Below are 21,582 nucleotides of genomic sequence, written 5' to 3' on the forward strand. Positions count from 1 at the left end.
AGAGTATGTTTAGTCTGGTAACAAAGTGCCAAACTGCCTTCCAAAGTGTCATTTTGCATCCCACCAGCAACGAATGAAAGCATCTGTAGTCCCTGTTTTAGTTTGCATTTCCCTAATGACATATGATGTTGAGCATCTTTTCATATGCTATCTGCCATCTATATATCTTCTTTGGTGTTATTTTTGCCCATTGTTTATTGTTGAATTTTAAGAGTCCTTTGAGTATTTGGGATACAACTTCCTTCTGAGATATAATATGCCAATATTTTCTTCCAGCCTTTGGTTTATTCTTTTCATTCTCTTAACAGTGTCTTGTAGAGAAATTTTCAACATTAATGAAGCCCCACTTATCAATTTTCTCTTTCATGGATCATGCCTTTGGTATTGTATCTAAAAGTAAATTACTTTCGTAATTTACAAATGCACCATGCTATTTGCACTAGTTATTAACTATTATTCACGTAACTTTAATTACAGCATATTGTTACAATTGTCCTATTTTATTATTAGTTGTTGTTGATCTCTTATTGTACCTGATTTATAAATTAAACATTATCATAGGTATGTATGCACAGCAGAAAACATAATATACATAGGATTTGGCACTATCTGCGGTTTCAGGCATCCACTGGGCATCCTGGAATGTATTCCCTATACATACGAGGGAACTATATAATAACACAGCTATTTTTATAAAAACTAAGTTTAAGTCTTTGGCAAAACTTAATGAAAGCAAGTCATTAAGAACAGCTGTTGTTATATATGGGCAATACAAGTCTAAAAAACAAGAAAAGTAACTGTAAAAACCCAGAAAGATCTTGCATTCCACTGTAAAGAAATAAAAAAGCAAATCCTACATGATGTATTATAGATATGATATATGAAACATGCAGAAAGATGGAAAAACTCCAATGAGTGGACCCATATTCAAAGAAAAGGTTTTGGCCCTAACTCAAAAGATCAGTATAGCAATGCACGTTAGAAAAAAATGTATTACATTGAACTTGAAATAAAATCTTTAACGTGCATATTTTAAGTCCTTTTAAAAATCTCTGATTTAGGGGCGCCTGGGTGGCTCGGTCGGTTAAGTGTCCGACTTCGGCTCAGGTCATGATCTCGCGGTCTGTGAGTTCGAGCCCCGCGTCGGGCTCTGTGCTGACAGCTCAGAGCCTGGAGCCTGTTTCGGATTCTCTGTCTCCCTCTCTCTCTGCCCCTCCCCTGTTCATGCTCTGTCTCTCTCTGTCTCAAAAATAAATAAACGTTAAAAAAAAAAAATTAAAAAAAAAAATCTCTGATTTAACCAATCCTGATCTCTCCAAATTAGAGGCTTCCTCACCTCATACTGCTGAACCATGTGGATCCTCACCTCCTGAAGAGGAACCACTATATCCCTTACGAAGGACCATAAATCTCCATTAAATAAGATCTGCCACCAGAAGCATCTGAACGCTCTGGAGGAAACAGAATGTCAAAGCCCTCACTATAACTGGCAGCCTTCCCTCCACTGTGTGAAGGCCACCATCAGTTACAAGGAGCCACTGGGACTTATCTTAGCAATCCTAAAGACAAGCTAATTCTATGTTGCCTTAAAATCCCTGTTTTCCTTGGTCATCTCTGAAAATATGCACCTTGCTAATCACCTATGCTCTTTTATGTTCTCATTTTAAAATACTTTTTTTTCCTCTACTTAATCTCCTTTCAAACTCTTTTATATGTTACCTCCAACTCCCAAATATTAGTTAACAAAACCCTCAATCACTTCATGAAATGCTTTTTTCTTTAAAGAAGCTACCTTACCTTGTAACATTCTGAAGTGAAAGCAGATCATGCTCTCAATCCCATGTACCTCAGAGTCAGGATATGGATTCTGTGATCCTACTGGCCCAGTGTACTTTCCAGAGACCAAAGTTTCTCTACCCTCTCACAAAATCTCCCGTTCCTTTGAGGATCAGGCCACCTGCCTACACCATCCATCTCTTACCATTCCTAATTGCATTTAAGTAAAAAAACGTGGTCACTACTCTTTGTTCACTGAAAACATCGCCAGCATCTTGCTCCAGATCTTCTTTCTCTACTTACTGCTGTCACTCTTGATTCCAAAGACAATCCATCTAATACCTGGACTTCTAAGTTCCTTGTCCTCATCTTCAGAGAGAATTCTCATTCCATTACTAAAACCTCCCATCTTTCCAGTTCAATATTCTCAACATATCTGTTCTATGACTTCCCTGAGACTTTCAACCCATCAATAAGTTTTTGAAACTCCCATTTTAGAAACCCCATCTTTACTTCCTTCCCTATCTAGCTTAGATTATATAGATCTTCCTTTCTTACACTCTATAGGTAATATACTAAGTTCTCTTGCCTTACTATCTTTTCATGGTACCTTCCTGGAAAAGACACAACCCTGTGAAAAACTAACTGCTTGGCTTTTTCTCTATCTTGCAGCTCGGCAGCTGAGTACTGGAAGGGAGTGGGGGGATGCAATCACATAATCAAGCAGTCTGCAGTGCTAGAAAATCCCAGTGAAAATCCTTAATGGCACCTTTATCCCTGACTGGAAATCTTCCTAATTTCAACAGTCAACTAGCTCTCCTATTTTCCAAAAGACTTTTTAACCTTCTCCATAATTCTCAACTGTGTCCTCCTCTTTCACTCTTAGCATATTACTCTGTCTTCAACTCAACACCCTACCCCCCTCCCCATCTTTACTTCTTCAAGTCTGAAAAAGGAGCTATATCTCCACCTGTGCCTTCCCCATTATGATGGAAGATGTGCTTCTCCTATCTTAAAAGCCAATTCCTGCCCTTGCTCTGGATTCCATTCCTTCTTCTTCTTCTTCTTCTTTTTTTTTGGTATTGTGTACCACTGATCATCCTCCCTCTCTCCTGTATCCTCCCTCTTTTCTACTTGCTTATGTTGGTTGTAGCCTCTCTTTTTCAAGAAAACACCCTCATAGATTAAAGAAGAATAATATGATAATCTCCATAGATATAAAAAAAATTCACTACAGTTTAAGATTCATTCATGATTAAAAAAACTCTTAGCAAAAGTCAAACTTAATGGTGAGACATCAGCATTCTCATTAAAGTCAGCAACATTCAACTGTACTAAAGATTCTAACTAGTGCAAGACAAAAAAGAAAGGTAGTGCAAGAACTGAAAAGGAAGAAAAACAATTACTGTTATTAGTAGAAAATAGGATCATCTGCACAGAAAGCCCAATTACAACTACTGGCTTAATAAGGTGGTTAGACACAAGATCAACAAAGAAAAATCAAGTAGTGATCAGTTTGAGAATGTAGTAGAAAAACATCCCATGCATATGGTTAAGAAAAACTGTAAGTAAGATGCCTAGAAATGAATTTAAAAAAACAAAAAAAGAAAAGGTGTAACATCCTTTTGCTCAAAATTATAAAACATGACTCAAAGACATAAAAGAAGATCTTTACAAATTAAGAGATAGACCTGGGTTCATGAATGGGAAAAGTCAATTCAGTAGAGATGAAAATTCTCCTTAATCTCTAAGTCCAATATACTTCCAATCAAAATTGGAAGTGCCTGACAGAGGGCACCTGAATGGCTCAGTTGGTAGAGCATGTGACTCTTGATCTTGGGGTTGTGAGTTCAACCCCCACACTGGGTAGAGATTACTTTAGGGGAAAAAATTTCCAACAGGGATTTTCATAGATCTGGACTAGCAAACAAGTTTCATTCAAATAAAAGAACAAAAGGAAAAGGCGTGCTAATTCTGAGAATTCAGAATTCATTCAGATGACCAAAATATATTTCTCAGATATATCTGGTCTTCAGCCACAGTTCCTGAAACCTCCTCAGGGTCATAAAGGTGAAATGGGTATCTTGCTATTAATGAAGGTGATTTGAGGATGTCACCCAAGGGTAGGGACTAGTTGCCAGGAAGAACAACCATGTGACTAGAGGGTTGGAATTTTCAGTACACTACCCCCCTCTGGCAACTCCCCCACCTCCAGGGAGGGGAGAGAGGCTGGAGGTTGAATCAGCTAATGGCCAATGACTTAGTCAATTATGAATTCGTAATGAAGACTCCATAAAAATCCGAGAGCACAGTTTTTTCACTTCTTTTCAGAGAGCCTCCACACGTGGGAAAACAAATTGCTTCTATGCGTCACTGAGCTGGGCTCCAAGCTTTGTAAGAACAGAAGCTCCTTTCTTTGGGACTTCCCTCTATATATTTCTTCATATGGTTGTTGATTTATATCCTTTAACAAACCAGTAAACATAAAAAAAATAAGATAAAATAAACCAGTAAACATAAGTGTTTCCCTGCATTCTGTGAGGTGGGTCGGAAGCACAGGAAAACAGCCTAAGGCTTATGATTGGCATCTGAAGGGAGATGTGGAGGGCAGCCTTGTAGGACTAAAGCCTAAACCTATGGAATCCGATGCTATCTCTGGGTAGAATCTGATACTATCTCTGGGTAGACAATGTCAGAATTGAGTTGAATTCTCAAATACTCTGCTGGTATCTAACACTGGGATTGGATCTGGGAAGCTTAGGAGAGCCAAAATAAAAGGTTTTTCCTATATTCTAATAGATAAGAGATTATTATGAGGTTTAGTAATTAAGAAAGTGTGGTTTTAGTATACAGTGAGACAAAAAGACAAATGGAACAGAACAGAGAACTCAGAAGCAGACCTTCACACATATAGGTATTTGATTACAAATCTCATACCATCTTTCAAATGCAAAATCCATATTAATTAAATGCAAAAGATAAAATTGCAAAGCCTTTAGTAGAAGAAAATGTTGAAAACGCTCTTTACAACCTTGAGGTAGAGAGAAAAATTTTAAACAAGACACAAAAGCATAAACTATTTTTAAAAGCCAATATGGGGCACCTGGGCGGTTCAGTTGGTAAAGTGTCCAACTCTTGATTTTGGCTCAGATCATAATCTCATGGTTTGTGAGACTAAGCCCCATGTCGGGCTGTGCACTGGGTGTGGAACCTGCTTGGGATTCTCTCTTTCCATCTCTCTCTGCCCCTCTCCCTCTCTCTCAAAAATAAATAAATAAATATATATTTATTTATATATAAATTTATTTATATATATTTATATTTTTATTTATTTATTTATTTATTTATTTATTTATTTATTTATTTATTATAACAGGGCACTCCAGTTTAAATGTGTTACTTACATTTTGGACAACTAAAAGGGATCAAATGTAGGCAAGTTATAGATTACATAAAAAAGAGGAGAAAGTAATCCTAGATCCAGAAAGTAAATCAGATGAACCTTGGTGGCTTCTCATAAATGTTATTCAAATAGGTTTTATTAAATTCTGACCAGATAATAAGAAGACACAGATCACTTGCTTTGGGGTCAGACCTATGTGGAATCAAATTCTGACTCCATATGTGAGAGACTTCATTTCCTCAACTACAAATCAGAGATGATAATAATACATCACAAAGTGGTATAAGATTAAATAAGCTAGGGGTGCCTGGTTGGCTCAGCTGGTTGAGCATCCAACTTTGGTTCAGGTCATGAACTCACAGTTTGTGGGCTTGAGCCCCATGTGGGGCTCTGTGCTGACAGCTCAGAGCCTGGAGTCTGCTTTGGATTCTGTGTGTCTCTCTCTTTCTCTGCTCCTCCCCTACTTGTGCTCTCTCTCTCTCTCTCTCTCTCCCTCTCTCTCAGAAACATTAAAGAAAAAGATTAAATAAGCTAACATATGTAAAGTACCTGGCTCATGGTTACCAAAATAACATTTTTTAAAAAAGCCAATATATGTGAGTAAAAATTTAAACTTTAATAGAAATATTATAAATAGACTAGAAGAAGATAACTGAAACATGTATAATTAACAAAGGACTAGTATCCAGAATACATAAAGAACTCTCAGTAATCAACTGGAAAAGGAAAAATGATCTTACACTAACATGGGTAAGCAGGTAATTGAGACGGGTAAAAGACAAATCAACAAAAATGGATGGTGAATACACCATGAAAATATGCTTAATCTCATTATTTTACAAAATGAAAAGTGAAAATCTGAGTGAGATACCATCTCACACCTATCAAACTGGCAAGCAAGGATTGACAAGAATGTGAATCCATACATAAGTAGACACAAAAGACCATTCGTGACAACAGTTTATATTAGCAAAGATAGATACAATCTGTCAACTCAATTAAAAAAATAGATCACAGAATATTTATACTACTGAATAATATATAGCACTTAAAATGAATAAACTAGAGTAACATGTATCAACATGGATAAATCTCAAAACATGTTGGATAAAAGCAGCCAGTTGTAAAATTATACTCAGAAGGATACTTTTTATCTAGTTTGAGAACATGCAAAATAATGCTATATATTAACATACGATGTGCATGTGTATAGACTCACACAAACACATGTTAAAAGTATAAAAACACACTGGATGGAAAAACAAAATCAGAATACTGTTATCTTAGAGAAGGAAGGCAGAGTAATAATGGTTATACAAAGGACTTAACTATCTCTTGTGTTTTATTTCTTTAAAAAAATTACCTAAAGCATGTATAGCAAAATGTAAACATTTAATAGAATTGGATGACATGTGTACAAGTGTTTGTTACACTATCTCTTACTGTTTCCTGTATTTTTGAAATATTTCATATGTCAAGAAAAAATTTAAGAGGATAAAAAACATTCCTTGTCAACCTCCAATTCCTTTTCACCTCTCTCCCCTGACTTCTCCAAATTCTTTACATGAGTTTTCTCTACTATTCTATCTTCCCACATCTAATTCTAATTCTAATTCTGACACTGCAATATGGATTCTGAGGCAACCACTATACACAGCTGCTCTCCCCAAGGTCATCAATGATGTCCATGTTCTACATCTCAAAGGTACATTTCTGCCCTTATCTTGTTTGACAACCCAGCAGCTTCTAACAATGCTACCCACTCCCTAGACCCTCTCTACAGTGGGTTTCCTCTTGTTTCTCAGCCTGTTTCTTCTCAGTCTCTTTTGCCAATACCTGTTCCTCTGCCATCCCTTCACTATTAGTATAACTTAGGTTTTGGTTTAGCACTTCCCTTCTCACTCCTTACCCTGACTGACTCATCTCATCTTTTATCTCATTTATCTTTGCTTCATCTATCATTCATGTTCTAGACACTCAAATCTTTTTTAAATTTTTTAACGTTTTTTATTTTTGAGAGACAGAGAGAGTCAGGGTATGAGCAGGGGAGAGGTAGAGAGAGAGGGAGACACAGAATCCGAAGCAGGCTCCAGGTTCTGGGCTGTCAGCACAGAGCCCAATGTGGGGCTTGAACCCATGAACCATGAGAAGTTGGACACTCAACCAGCTGGGCCCCCCAGGTACCCCTAGACACTCAAATCTTTATATCCAGGCTGGCCCTCCCCTCCAGGGTAATATAGCCAACTGTCAACTACACTACCACTCTACTTGCTAATCCCAGTCCAGTCAATGCAAATAAACTAATTTTCTCCTCCAACCCTAGTGCTAGGTTTTTGGATCAACCTCTCCTTAAAAACAACTAAAAATGCTGAATTAAAAACAAAAAAAGCCTCAGGAGCAATGAAGAGTTTACAGTTTAGCAGGCTAACATTGATAAGAAAATGAATATCTTAGTGAGGTAAGCAAGTATAAATACCTTTTGACTGGGAGTACATTTCTCGACCTTAGAAAATATAAAACTTTCATTGTGACAAACTTACAGGGCAGAGGGAAAATAAATCAAAGCGAAGAGCATATACAAAGTGGGAAAGAAATCTAATATAAAACTCTCCACTAATAAGCTGAGACTTTAAATGGCTATATCCTCAGGGTGAGAACAACCAAAAGTTAACTAGTCAAGATAGATCTTGTATCCTGGGTTTGAATTGCCTGAGTGGTCTAGGAACTCTCAGACCTTAAACCTCGATTAAGGTGATCCCAGATAAATTGTACTCCCAGGGCCTGGCAGAAATGAGCATGTTTTCTCTGAAAGAAATTACCTCCATCCTAGGCTTCAAATTATTTGAATTAATTCTGTTAAGTAAAACACAATACATAATCAAAGATAATCATGGACCCAGTAAATATTATACAATGCATAAGAACCAAAGCAAAACAGAGCAAAAGTTCCAAATCCACAAAGACTTAAAAATATTGGGATTATCAGACAGAGACGATAAAATAATGGTTTCCTACATTCAAAGAAATAAAAGGTAAGTTGAAAATATCTGCAAAGAAAAGGAAATTATAAAAAAAAATTACACAGCAAGTTTGCTAAAGAACGAAACAGAACCTCTAGAAAAAGAAATTAAAAATTCAACAGCCTGGCTGGTTCTGTTGCAAAAGCATGTGACTATTGCTTTTGGAGTTGAGTTTGAGCCCCATGTTGAGTGTAGAGATCACTTAAAAAAAAATAATAAAATCTTAAAAAAATTCAATGGATGGATATTAACTAATCTTATTATTTCACAGTATGTTAAGTCAAATCATGTTGTACACCTTAAACTGATAACAGTGTTGTAGGTAACTATGTTTCAATAAAAATGGGAGGGAAAATCTCTCAATAGACATGTTTAACAGCAGATTAAATACAAGTGAAGATAAAAGTCCCAATTGTTTATTTTTGCTTTTGTCATCAAAATAAAAAGCTTCTGCATAGTGAAAGAAACAATCAACAAAACTAAAAGGCAACCTACTGAATGGGAGAAGATATTTGCAAATGACATATCCGATAAGGGGTCAGTATCCAAAATAAAGAACTTATAAAACTCAATACCCAAAAAAATGAATAATCCAATTAAAAAAAGAGAAGACAGGAATAGGCATTTTTCCAAAGACATACAGATGGCTAACAGACACATGAAAAGATGCTCAACATCATTCACCATCAAGGAAATACAAATTAAAACTACAATGAGATATTAACTCACACCTGTCAGAATAGCTAAAAACAACACAAGAAACAATAGGTGTTGGTGAGGATACAGGGAAAGGGGAATCCTCCTACACTGTTGGTGGGAATGCATAGTGGTGCAGACTCTCTGGAAAATAATACGGAAGTTCCTCAAAAAAGTTAAAAACAGAACTATCTTACAACCCAGCAATTGCACTCCTAGGTATTTACCCAAAGAATACAAAAATACTAATTCAAAAGGACACCCCCCCCACCAAAGTTTACAGCAGCTTTATCTACAACAGTGAAACTACAGAAACAGCCAAAGTGTCTATCAACTGATGAATGGATAAAGGAGATATGGTATGCATGTATACATGTATGTATATGTGTGTGTGTGTGTGTGTGTGTGTATACACACACATATATATGTGCACGATGGAGTATTACTAAGCCATCAAAAAAGAATGGAATCTTGCCATTTGCAACAATGCGGATGGAGGTAGACAGTATTATGCTAACCACAATAAGTTACAGAAAAACAAATATCATAGGACTACACTCAATTGTGGAATTTAAGAAACAAAACAAATGAGCACAGGAAAAAAACAGAGAGGCAAACCATGAAATGACTCTTAACTATAGAGAACAAACTGGTCACCAGAAGGAAGGTGGGTGGAGGGAGTGGGTGAAACAGGTGATGGGGATGAAGGAGTGCACTTGTGATAAGCACCAGGTGTTGTATGGAAGTGTTTGAATCACTAAACTGTACACCTGAAACTAATATTCAACTGTACATTAACTAGAATTTAAATAAAAACTGAAAAATAAATAAATAAATATAGGTGAAGAGAGAATTGATGAAACAGAAAACAGGTCAGAAGAAATAATCTGGGGGGGGCGCCTGGGTGGCTCAGTTGGTTAAGCATCTGACTTCAGCTCAGGTCATGATCTCACAGTTTGGGGGTTCAAGCCCCATGTTGGGCTCATGCTGACAGTGCAGGGCCTGGAGTCTGCTTCAGATTCTGTGTCTCCCTCTCTCTCTGCCCTTCCCCCACTTGTGTTCTGTTTCTCTCTCTTTCAAAAATAAATAGACATTAAAAAAAATTTTTTTTAAAGAAGAAATAATACAGAATAAAGATTGGAAAGACAAAAAAATGGAAAACACAAAAGAGAAAGTAAGACAGATAAAGTGAAAGCCAAATCAGATGACAGAGAATTGATTCTGAGTTTAGAAAGATAGGAGAAAATAAAACAGTATTTGAAGAGAGAGATAGCTGACATTTGAAATGATGAAAGATATCACCTAGATTCCAGAAGCCTAACAAATATCAAATAGAAATAGGAAGAAATCCATACTCAACAAACCATAATGAAAGAAAGAATATAAAGTATGAGTTCTCATTTTTCCCTCTAATTGCATTCCCTAGAAGTTAACAATTTTGTGAGCACAAAAGGAATCTCTTTAAATCAATCTCCTCATACTATACCTCCATCACTGTTTCCCTCCTCTGTAATAATGTCCAGTAGTCTCTCAAAAGCATTTTCAAAAGCAACAATTTTCTGGATGGCTCCATTGCTTCTTGTTAGTGCCTGTAGTAGTAACACACCCTTATGGAGAAAAAAGATAACTTGTTAAGTAGAGAACAATCTTTTTAAGACATGTAAAAACCACAGAATTTTAGAAGTGCAGGAATTTCACAAGTCCAACTCTTTCACTTTATAGATAGGGAAAACAAGGACAGAGGTGAGCAAGATACCTCCCTAAGATTATAGATCTCAAAGAGACCGAGCCTAGACTGGAATCTATGTCTACCAATTCCCAATTCTTTTCACTGCACAATATAAATATACAATTCTTACACAGTCATCCATCTTTACTTAGCTTTCATTGTGGCATAAGAAAACTGAGCTTGATTATATGTCACAGGGATATCTCTGTATGTGCTTCACAATAGTAACGATATGAAATTGTGAATTCAAGAATATAAATTTACAGGGGCGCCTGAGTGGCTCAGTTGGTTAAGCATCTGACTTCTGCCCAGGTCTTCATCTCACGACTAGTGATTTGAGCCCTGCATCAGGCTCTGTGCTGTCAGTGCAGAGCCTGCTTTGGATCCTCTGTCCTCCTCTCTCTCTGCCCCTCCCCCACTGGTTCTCTTTCTCAGAATAAAATAAACTTTAATAAACAAGAATCTAGATGTTACAACAAAAATGTAACTTAATCCCTAATCGTAAAATTAATGAAAAACAACATAAACAGAGAATTTTATCTGTTTCAAATAAAAACTGGGGTGCCTGGGTGGCTCAGTCAGTTAAGCATCTGACTTCGGCTCAGGTCATGATCTCACAGTTCGTGGGTTTGAGCCCCGCATCAGGCTCTGTGCTGACAGCTCAGAGCCTGAAGCCTGTTTCAGATTCTGTGTCTCTTTCTCTCTCTGCCTCTCCCCTACTCATGCTCTGTCTCTTAAAAATAAATAAACGTTAAAAAAAATTTAAAAAGGTTTCTATGGAATCGTCATATTTATACTGAGGGCCAAGAGAAGACTAGAACAATAACATCAAGTTTAAGATGTATAGTAATATTTTAGTGAAAGAAAGACATTTCAAATTCCTAAGTAGATGGGTATAGATTTAAATAAGACAATTCTTGAAAGAGTAATAGAGATTTAAAAATGTTCCTTCCATGAGTTACATAATTTCAGCCCTTATAATACTGCGTTGACATACATAACGCAAAATGTTAAATACAAAGCTAAAAACACTGTGTATATGGACTAGAAGTCAACAGCACTTTTGTCTCTGCTTTGCCACTAACCGGTTGTGAAGCTAAGAGCAATCCAAATGGTATTTATTTGCTAGCACTTAGGATGAGAAAGGCACAGACCAGGTACCACTAATACACAGATGAACAGACATTATTAACAAATAAGAAATCATTTGGTTTCCATGAGTCTTGGGCTTCTCAGTGTCAATATGGCCACTGAATTAGATTGATATGCTCTCCTAGCTCTAGACTTTAATTTTAAAAGATTTTTCCAATTGCTGTCTAAAGTATTATAGCTTAGGGGTGCCTGGCTCGCTTAGTCAGTAGAGCATGAGGCTCCTGATCTCAGGATTGTAAGTGTGAGCCCCATGTTGGGTGTGGAGATTACTTACAGTCTTTAAAAAAAAAAAAAAAAAAGTAAGGGCATCTAGGTGGCTCAGTCAGTTGAGTATCCGACTCTTGATTTTGACTCGGGTCATCATCTCACAGTTTCAGGGCTTAAGCCCCACGTTGGGCTCTGTGCTGACTGTGCTGAGCCTCCCTGGGATTTTCTCTCTCCCTCTCTCTCTCTCTCTGCTCCTCCCCCGCTTGTGCTCTCTTTGTCCCTCTCAAGAAGAGAATGGATAAACTTGAAAAAAAAAAAGTATTACAGTCTTGACCAAGTTATAGATAACAACCACTGAAAAATGTTTAAGCAACAGCAACAACAAAAAAACACTGCATCAATACAAAATATTCAAACATATATGCAAATAAATAAATCAGAATTGAAAATAACTCCAGAGCAAATCATGCTCTATAGTTAAATGATGATTACAAGGAAAATCCTTTGAAATGTATATTCAGTCAAATGAGGGTGAGGATTCCAAACACAAGGCTTTAAATTTACACAGTTAAATGTCTAGGGAGGTTTCCCTTACTCTTTCTGGAGGCAGAGTTTGGTGTCAATATAACCTTTGAGAAGAGGATGAAAGAAATCCTAAACTTGTGGAACACATAAATTTGCATACCAAAATCATCTAAGTCAAAATACTGGATAGGCAGGAAACAAAGAAATAATGTGGTCTTGTATACAACTTAAAAAGGTCTAAAAGATTGGCCAATACCCCAATTTTCCAAATCTAACTTACGACTCTAAAAGAGGATCAACAAAGATTTCACTTGCAAAGAAAAGAAAACAAGCTGCGTATTCTTAGACTTCTTTTTTGAATTTAACTTACATCATTACGTATAACTTCCCTGGAATCTGCTAATAAGTCCATCAATCTCGAAACACCTAGAACATATAATCATGTGAAAAATACGGGCAGATCAAAAATACAAATAGTGATTGAAATTATAAACCATTTATTAACACATCATTTCAGTCTCCCTTTATAGGAATGATCCTCACTTTTAAATCAAAATTATGTAAGGAAGATGAGTCACTTACCCATGGGACTGACTAAAATGATTTGCTGCACCTGAGGCCCTAGCTGTTTTAAAAGAGAAGTAAGAAGCTTCACACCAGGCCAGCGGACATGGAAATCAAACTCCTGCAATTTAAGAATTTAAAATATTTAACATATGTAATTCACATTTTCAAGAAAAACATTTTTTTCAACTAACAGTGGTACCAAAAACAAACATAGTTTAGCAAACTTTAAAAAAGCAATGTAAGAAATAAAAAGCAATAAAAAGAAAATAGTTAATATAAATTGATTAAACTGTTCCTGACTCAGTAAAATAAAAATAGAAATAAGCAGACAATATTTTAATAGATTATATAGTCCTTAAAACAATGCACATTAATCTCTTGCAATGATACAACAAATTTCACAACCTTGAAAAGGTATATATACGTTGCTTCATCAATAATACCCAAAAAGGCAAAAAAAAAAAACAACCCAAAAAAAACCCCCCAAAACTTATTAAGATGACAAAAATAGCAAGATTCTTTATTTACCTCCAATAAAGATAATAGGAGAGTAACATTTTCCTGCTGCTTAATGAAAATTTCTGTAAACTGGCTTCCCAAATCTTCACTCTGTCTTGTGGAATTTTCTTCTGTAATATTCAAAGATAAAGTACTTCAATATGATGTTATGTTATTTTAAAGTATCCTTTTTGTTGAGGGAGCTAAGCAGAAATGACTTTTCTTGGAACAATGTGGCTGGTAGTGATATCACAATTATGCTGGAAAGATTATCTTTAAAATAACTTTCAATGTCATTTAAATGAATGTTACTTTTTAAATGTTTAAATATGATATTCAAAGAAAAGATATCTAAAATTTAATATCTTTTCAAAGATATTTTTAGATTAAACTTTTAATTAGGATACAGGGAGCTTAGTAGGGTGGTAGAAATATTCTATCTCAAATATGATAGTGACTACACTATTATATATACATTTACCAAAACACACAGGACTACACAACCACAAAGAGTAAATTTTACTGTGTATAAATTATACCTAAAAACCCCTCTCTCCCCAAAACATTATTGAACATACAGTCCTTGTTGACTGTTAGTGTTACTGTGTTAAATAATTTAATTACAAAATTAAACCAATCACCTGTATATTTAATACACACACACTCACACACACACAAGAAAGTTATTTGGCAATAAAATCAGAATGTGACATCCAAATTTACATTTATTCTTTATTTTTTTTAATATATGAAATTTATTGGCAAATTGGTTTCCATACAACACCCAGTGCTCATCCCAAAAGATGCCCTCTTCAATGCCCATCACCTACCCTTCCCTCCCTCCCACCCCCCATCAACCCTCACTTTGTTCTCAGTTTTTAAGAGTCTCTTATGCTTTGGCTCTTTCCCACTCTAACCTCATTTTTTTTTTTCCTTCCCCTCCCCCATGGGTTTCTGTTAAGTTTCTCAGGATCCACATAAGAGTGAAAACATATGGTATCTGTCTTTCTCTGTATGGCTTATTTCACTTAGCAAAACACTCTCCAGTTCCATCCACGTTGCTACAAAGGGCCATATTTCATTCTTTCTCATTGCCACGTAGTATTTCATTGTGTATATAAACCACAATTTCTTTATCCATTCCTCAGTTGATGGACATTTAGGCTTTTCCCACAATTTGGCTATTGTTGAGAGTGCTGCTATAAACATTGGGGTACAAGTGCCCCTATGCATCAGCACTCCTGTATCCATTGGGTAAATTCCTAGCAGTGCTATTACTGGGTCATAGGGTAGATCTATTTTTAATTTTTTGAGGAACCTCCACACTGTTTTCCAGAGCGGCGGCACCAGTTTGCGTTCCCACCAAAAGTACAAGAGGGTTCCCGTTTCTCCACATCCTCTCCAGCATCTTTAGTCTCCTGATTTGTTCATTTTGGCGACTCTGACTGGTGTGAGGTGATATCTGAGTGTGGTTTTGATTTGTATTTCCCTGATCAGGAGCGATGTTGAGCATCTTTTCATGTGCCTGTTGGCCATCCGGATGTCTTCTTTAGAGAAGTGTCTATTCATGTTTTCAGCCCATTTCTTCACTGGATTATTTGTTTTTTGGGTGTGGAGTTTGGTGAGCTCTTTACAGATTTTGGATACTAGCCCTTTGTCCGATATGTCATCTGCAAGTATCTTTTCCCATTCAGTTGGTTGCCTTTTAGTTTTGTTGATTGTTTCCTTTGCTGTGCAGAAGCTTTTTATCTTCATGAGGTCCCAATGGTTCATTTTTGCTTTTAATTCCCTTGCCTTTGGGGATGTGTCAAGTAAGAAATTGCTGCGGCTGAGGTCAGAGAGGTCTTTTCCTGTTTTCTCCTCTAGGGTTTTGATGGTTTCCTGTCTCACATTCAGGTCCTTTATCCATATTGAGTTTATTTTTGTGAATGGTGTAAGAAAATGGTCTAGTTTCATTCTTCTGCATGCTGCTGTCCAGTTCTCCCAGCACCATTTGTTAAAGAGACTGTCTTTTTTCCATTGGATATTCTTTCCTGCTTTGTCAAAGATGAGTTGGCCATACTTTTGTGGGTCTAGTTCTGGGGTTTCTATCCTATTTCATTGGTCTATGTGTCTGTTTTTGTGCCAATACCATGCTGTCTTGATGATTACAGCTTTGTAGTAGAGGCTAAAGTCTGGGATTGTGATGCCTCCTGCTTTGGTCTTTTTCTTCAAAATCACTTTGGCTATTCGGGGCCTTTTGTGGTTCCATATGAATTTTAGGATTACTTGTTCTAGCTTCAAGAATGCTGGTGCAATTTTGATTGGGATTGCATTGAATGTGTAGATAGCTTTGGGTAGTATTGACATTTTGACAATATTTATTCTTCCCAACCCATGAGCACAGAATGCTTTTCCATTTCTTTATATCTTCTTCAATTTCCTTCAAAGCTTTCTATAGTTTTCACCATACAGATCTTGTACATCTTTGGTTAGATTTATTCCTATGTATTTTATGATTCTTGGTGCAATTGTCAATGGGATCAGTTTATTTGTCTTTCTGTTGCTTCATTATTAGTGTATAAGAATGCAACTGATTTCTGTACATTGATTTTGTATCCTGCAACTTTGCTGAATTCATGTATCAGTTCTAGCAGACTTTTGGTGGAGACTTTTGGTGGGTTCTCCATGTATAATATCATGTCATCTGCAAAAAGTGAAAGCTTGACTTCATCTTTGCCAAATTTGATGCCTTTGATTTCCTTTTGTTGTCTAATTGCTGATGCTAGAACTTCCAAAACTATGTTAAAGAACAGCGGTGAGAGTGGACATCCCTGTCGTGTTCCTGATCTCAGGGGGAAAGCTCTCAGTTTTTCCCCGTTGAGGATGATATTAGCTGTGGGCTTTTCATAAATGGCTTTTATGATGTTTAAGTATGTTCCTTCTATCCCAACTTTCTCGAGGTTTTTATTAAGAAAGGGTGCTGAATTTTGTCAAATGCTTTTTCTGCATCGATTGACAGGATCATATGGTTCTTATCTTTTCTTTTAGTAATGTGATGTATCATGTTGATTGATTTGCAAATGTTGAACCAGCCCTGCATCCCAGGAATGAATCCCACTTGATCATGGTGAATAATTCTTTTTATAAGCCGTTGAATTCGATTTGCTAGTATCTTATTGAGAATTTTTGCATCCATATTCATCAGGGATATTGGCCTGTAGTTCTCTTTTTTTACTGGGTCTCTGTCTGGTTTAGGAATCAAAGTAATACTGGCTTCATAGAATGAGTCTGGAAGTTTTCCTTCCCTTTCTATTTCTTGGAATAGCATGAGAAGGATAGGTATTATCTCTGCTTTAAACGTCTGGTAGAACTCCCCTGGGAAGCCATCTGGTCCTGGACTCTTATTTGTTGGGAGATTTTTGATGACTGATTCAATTTCTTCGCTGGTTATGGGTCTGTTCAAGCTTTCTATTTCCTCCTGATTGAGTCTGGAAGCGTGTGGGTGTTTAGGAATTTGTCCATTTCTTCCAGGTTGTGCAGTTTGTTGGCATATAATTTTTCATAGTATTCCCTGATAATTGCTTGTATTTCTAAGGGATTGGTTGTAATCATTCCATTTTCATTCATGATTTTATCTATTTGGGTCATCTCCCTTTTCTTTGTGAGAAGCTGGCTAGAGGTTTATCAATTTTGTTTATTTTTTCAAAAAACCAACTCTTGGTTTCGTTGATCTGCTCTATAGTTTTTTTAGATTCTATATTGTTTATTTCTGCTCTGGTCTTTATTATTTCTCTTCTTCTGCTGGGTTTAGGGTGTCTTTGCTGCTCTGCTTCTATTTCTTTTAGGTGTGCTGTTAGATTTTGTATTTGGGATTTTTCTTGTTTCTGGAGATAGGCCTGGATTGCAATGTATTTTCCTCTCAGGACTCCCTTCGCTGCATCCCAAAGCGTTTGGATTGTTGTATTTTCATTTTCATTTGTTTCCATATATTTTTAAATTTCTTCTCTAATTGCCCGGTTGACCCATTCATTTAGTAGGGTGCTCTTTAACCTCCATGCTTTCGGAGGTTTTCCAGACTTTTTCCTGTGGTTGATTTCAAGCTCCATCGCATTGTGGTCCGAAAGTATGCATGGTATGATCTCAATTCTTGTATACTTATGAAGGGCTTCTTTGTGACCCAGTATGTGATCCATCTTGGAGAATGTTCCATGAGCACTCGAGAAGAAAGTATATTCTGTTGCTTTGGGATGCAGAGTTCTAAATATATCTGTCAAGTCCATCTGATCCAATGTATCATTCAGGGCCCTTGTTTCTTTATTGATCATGTGTCTAGATGATCTATCCATTGCTGTAAGTGGGGTATTAAAGTTCCCTGCAATTACCACATTTTTGTCAATAAGGTTGCTTATGTTTGTAATTGTTTTATATATTTGGGGGCTCCCGTATTCGGCGCATAGACATTTATAATTGTTAGTTCTTCTTGATGGATAGATCCTGTAATTATTATATAATGCCCTTGTTTATTTCTTGTTACAGCCTTTAATTTAAAGTCTAGTTTGTCTGATATAAGTATGGCTACTCCAGCTTTCTTTTGACTTCCAGTAGCATGATAAATAGTTCTCCATCCCCTCACTTTCAATCTGATAGTGTCCTCAGGTCTAAAATGAATCTCTTGTAGACAGCAAATAGATGGGTCTTGTTTTTTTATCCATTCTGATACCCTATGTCTTTTGGTTGGCGCATTTAGTTCATTTACATTCAGTGTTATTATAGAAAGATATGGGTTTAGAGTCATTGTGATTCTGTATGTTTTATGCTTGTAGCGATGTCTCTGGTACTTTGTCTCATAGGATCCCCCTTAGGATCTCTTGTAGGGCTGGTTTAGTGGTGACAAATTCCTTCAGTTTTTGTTTGTTTGGGAAGACCTTTATCTCTCCTTCTATTCTAAATGACAGATTTGCTGGATAGAGGATTCTCAGCTGCATATTTTTTTTCTGTTCATTACATTGAAGATTTTCTGCCATTCCTTTCTGGCCTGCCAAGTCTCAGTAGGTCTGCCACTAGTCTTATCGGTTTCCCTTTATATGTTAGAGCGTGTTTATCCCTAGCTGCTTTCAGAATTTTGTCTTTATCCTTGTATTTTGCCAGTTTTGCTATGATATGTCGTGCAGAAGATCGATTCAAGTTACGTCTGAAGGGAGTTCTCTGTGCCTCTTGGATTTCAATGCCTTTTTTCTTCCCCAGATCAGGGAAGTTCTCAGCTATTATTTCTTCAAGTACACCTTCAGCACCTTTCCCTCTCTCTTCCTCCTCTGGAATACCACTTATGCATAGATTATTTCTCTTTAGTGCATCACTTAGTTCTCTAATTTTCCCCTCATACTCCTGGATTTTTTTATCTCTCTTTTTCTCAGCTTCTTCTTTTTCCATAATTTTATCTTCTAGTTCACCTATTCTCTCCTCTGCCTCTTCAATCCGAGCTGTGGTCGTCTCCATTTTATTTTGCAGCTCATTAATAGCATTTTTTAGCTCCTCCTGGCTGTTGCTTAGTCCCTTGATCTCTGTAGCAAGAGATTCTCTGCTGTCCTTTATACTGTTTTCAAGCCCAGCGATTAATTTTATGACTATTATTCTAAATTCACTTTCTGTTATATTATTTAAATCCTTTTTGATCAGTTCGTTAGCTGTCGTTATTTCCTGGAGGTTTTTTTGAGGGGAATTCTTCCGTTTGGTCATTTTGGATAGTCCCTGTTGTGGTGCAGAACTGCGGGGCACTTCCCCTGTGCTGTCTTGAATAACTTGCATTGGTGGGCGGGGCCACAGTCAGACCCGATGTCTGCCCCCAGCCCACCACTGGATCTACAGTCAGACTGGTGTGCACCTTCTCTTCCCCTCTCCTAGGGGCAGGATTCACTGTGGGGTGGCATGGCCCGTCTGTGCTACTTGCACACTGCCAGGCTTGTGGTGCTGGGGATCTGGCATATTAGCTGGGGTGGATCAGCAAGGTGCACGGGGGCGGGAGGGGCAGGCTCAGTTCGCTTATCTTCAGGTGATCTGCTTCGGGAGGGGCCCTGCGGCACCGGGGGGAGACAGACCCGACGCCAGAGGGATGGATCCACAGAAGCACAGTGTTGGGTGTTTGTGAGGTGCAAGCAAGTTCCCTGGCAGGATCTGGTTCCCTTTGGGATTTTGGCTGGGGGATGGGCAAGGGAGATGGCGCTGGCGAGTGCCTTTATTCCCCGCCAAGCTGAGCTCTGTCGTCAGGGCTCAACAACTCTCCCTCCTGTTGTCCTCCAGCCCTCCCACTCTCGGAGCAGGGCTGTTAGCTTATAAGCTTCCAGATGTTAAGTCCCGCTTGCTCTCCGAACACACTCTGTCCGGCCCCTCCGCTTTTGCAAGCCAGAGTCGGGGGCTCTGCTTTGCCGGCGGGCCGCCCCTCTGCCCCGGGCTCCCTCCCGCCAGTCCATGTAGCACGCACCGCCTCTCTGCCCTTCCTAGCCTCTTCCGTGGGCCTCTCGTCTGCACTTGGCTCTGGAGAATCCGTTCTGCTAGGCTTCTGATGGTTTTCTGGGTTATTTAAGCAGGTGTAGGTGGAGTCTAAGTGATCAGCAGGATGCGGTGATCCCAGTGTCCTCCTACGCCGCCATCTTCCCCTACATTTATTCTTTAAAAGACTCTATAATTGTCCTTAAGACTTAATAATCTTTAGATTAAACTATGTATTGTTTCAATGTCAAAAAAATGTAAAAGATCTCTAAAAACTGAAGCAGTAATTGCCAAAGCAAATGATCATTTAAAATCTGCCTATGCTATCCAGGCAATTTAGACATGGTAAATATACTCCTCCCTGTTCCCTCAACCATGCCAGACACAACTAATCCTTTTCTACATATTGCTTCAGGCAGTGACTAAAAACCAATGGAACTGACAGTCAAGATCCCTCAAATAGTTCTTTTCTAATGTGAGATTTTAATGTTAATATACTTTAAAATGGAAAGAAACCAGCAGATGAAAGGAAAAACAAAGCCACTCAACAGTGACAGTGATGATCACATCTAATTATTTGTAGGAAAAGGAAGAGAGCAAAAGTAAAAGTGTTTTCAATACTTATGATTAAGTACCCAAATACGCTGGGTTCACCCTTCAAAAACTCTAGGAAATATTTCTCTGATACATCAGCTCTTGTGTCAGTAAAAGAATTAAATGTTTCTGAACCCTCAAACTACATTACTTACAAAATACTTCCGTTTTAAAAGGATTGCTTTGGCTGCGGTGCTGAGAACAAGAGAAATAGGGAGACAGGAAGCAACCAAGGAAAGCAGTAAAGATGGCTTAGACCTTAGTGGTAACAGTTTTTTACAAAATTTACCATTTACTGAGATGAAAATCACTGTGGAGAAGTAAGCTAAGAGTACATAGAGACGTTCCATTTTGGATGTGTCAAGTGTGAGACACATGATAAAGATTAGAGTGGTGATATCAAGGCAAGCAATTGGATAAACATAAGCACAGATGTCAGTGGAGAAGTTTGGGTTGGACATATACATTAGAGTGGTAAACATATATAAATGATACTTAGAGTCACAAAACTGAATGATAAAGAGCATCAAAAAAAAAACAAAAAACAAAAACTTCCAGCTGGGGTGCCTGGCAGGCTCAGTCAGTAGACCATGCAACTCCTGATCTCGGGGTTGTGAGTTCAAGCGCCACGTTGAGTGCAGAAATTACTTAAAAACAAAATCTTAAAACATACACACACACGCACACACACACCAAAAAACCAGCTCACATCATGCTTAATGGTAAAAGATTGAATGGTTTCCACTTAAGATCAGTAAAGAGGCAAAGAGTACCCTTTTACACCGCTTCTAGTCAACATTATACTGGAGATCTTAGTGCCATAAGGCAGAAAAATAAACATACAAGGCATACAGACTGAAAAGGAAGAAATACAACTGTCTCTATTTACAGATTATAAATTTATGTTAATTTATAAAAATCTATAAAAAATCTATAAAATCTATTAG

The 21,582-nt window shown here is 37.4% G+C and overlaps 1 protein-coding gene across 4 annotated transcripts in view; it reads right to left on the minus strand.

Moving 5' to 3' along the window:
- Positions 1-21,582, minus strand: part of USO1 (USO1 vesicle transport factor) — a 95,612-nt gene that overhangs the window by 34,433 nt on the left and 39,597 nt on the right. For all 4 annotated transcript variants that reach the window (XM_042984375.1, XM_042984373.1, XM_042984374.1 and 1 more), the window contains exons 5-8: positions 13,604-13,704; positions 13,091-13,193; positions 12,879-12,934; positions 10,382-10,502 (exon numbers count right to left, since the gene is read on the minus strand). In XM_042984375.1, coding sequence (XP_042840309.1) covers positions 10,382-10,502; positions 12,879-12,934; positions 13,091-13,193; positions 13,604-13,704 — 381 coding nt within the window. The remainder of the gene's footprint in view (positions 1-10,381; positions 10,503-12,878; positions 12,935-13,090; positions 13,194-13,603; positions 13,705-21,582) is intronic.

The sequence above is a fragment of the Panthera tigris genome, chromosome B1 (genome assembly GCF_018350195.1).
Source record: "Panthera tigris isolate Pti1 chromosome B1, P.tigris_Pti1_mat1.1, whole genome shotgun sequence".
Lineage (NCBI taxonomy): Eukaryota > Metazoa > Chordata > Mammalia > Carnivora > Felidae > Panthera > Panthera tigris.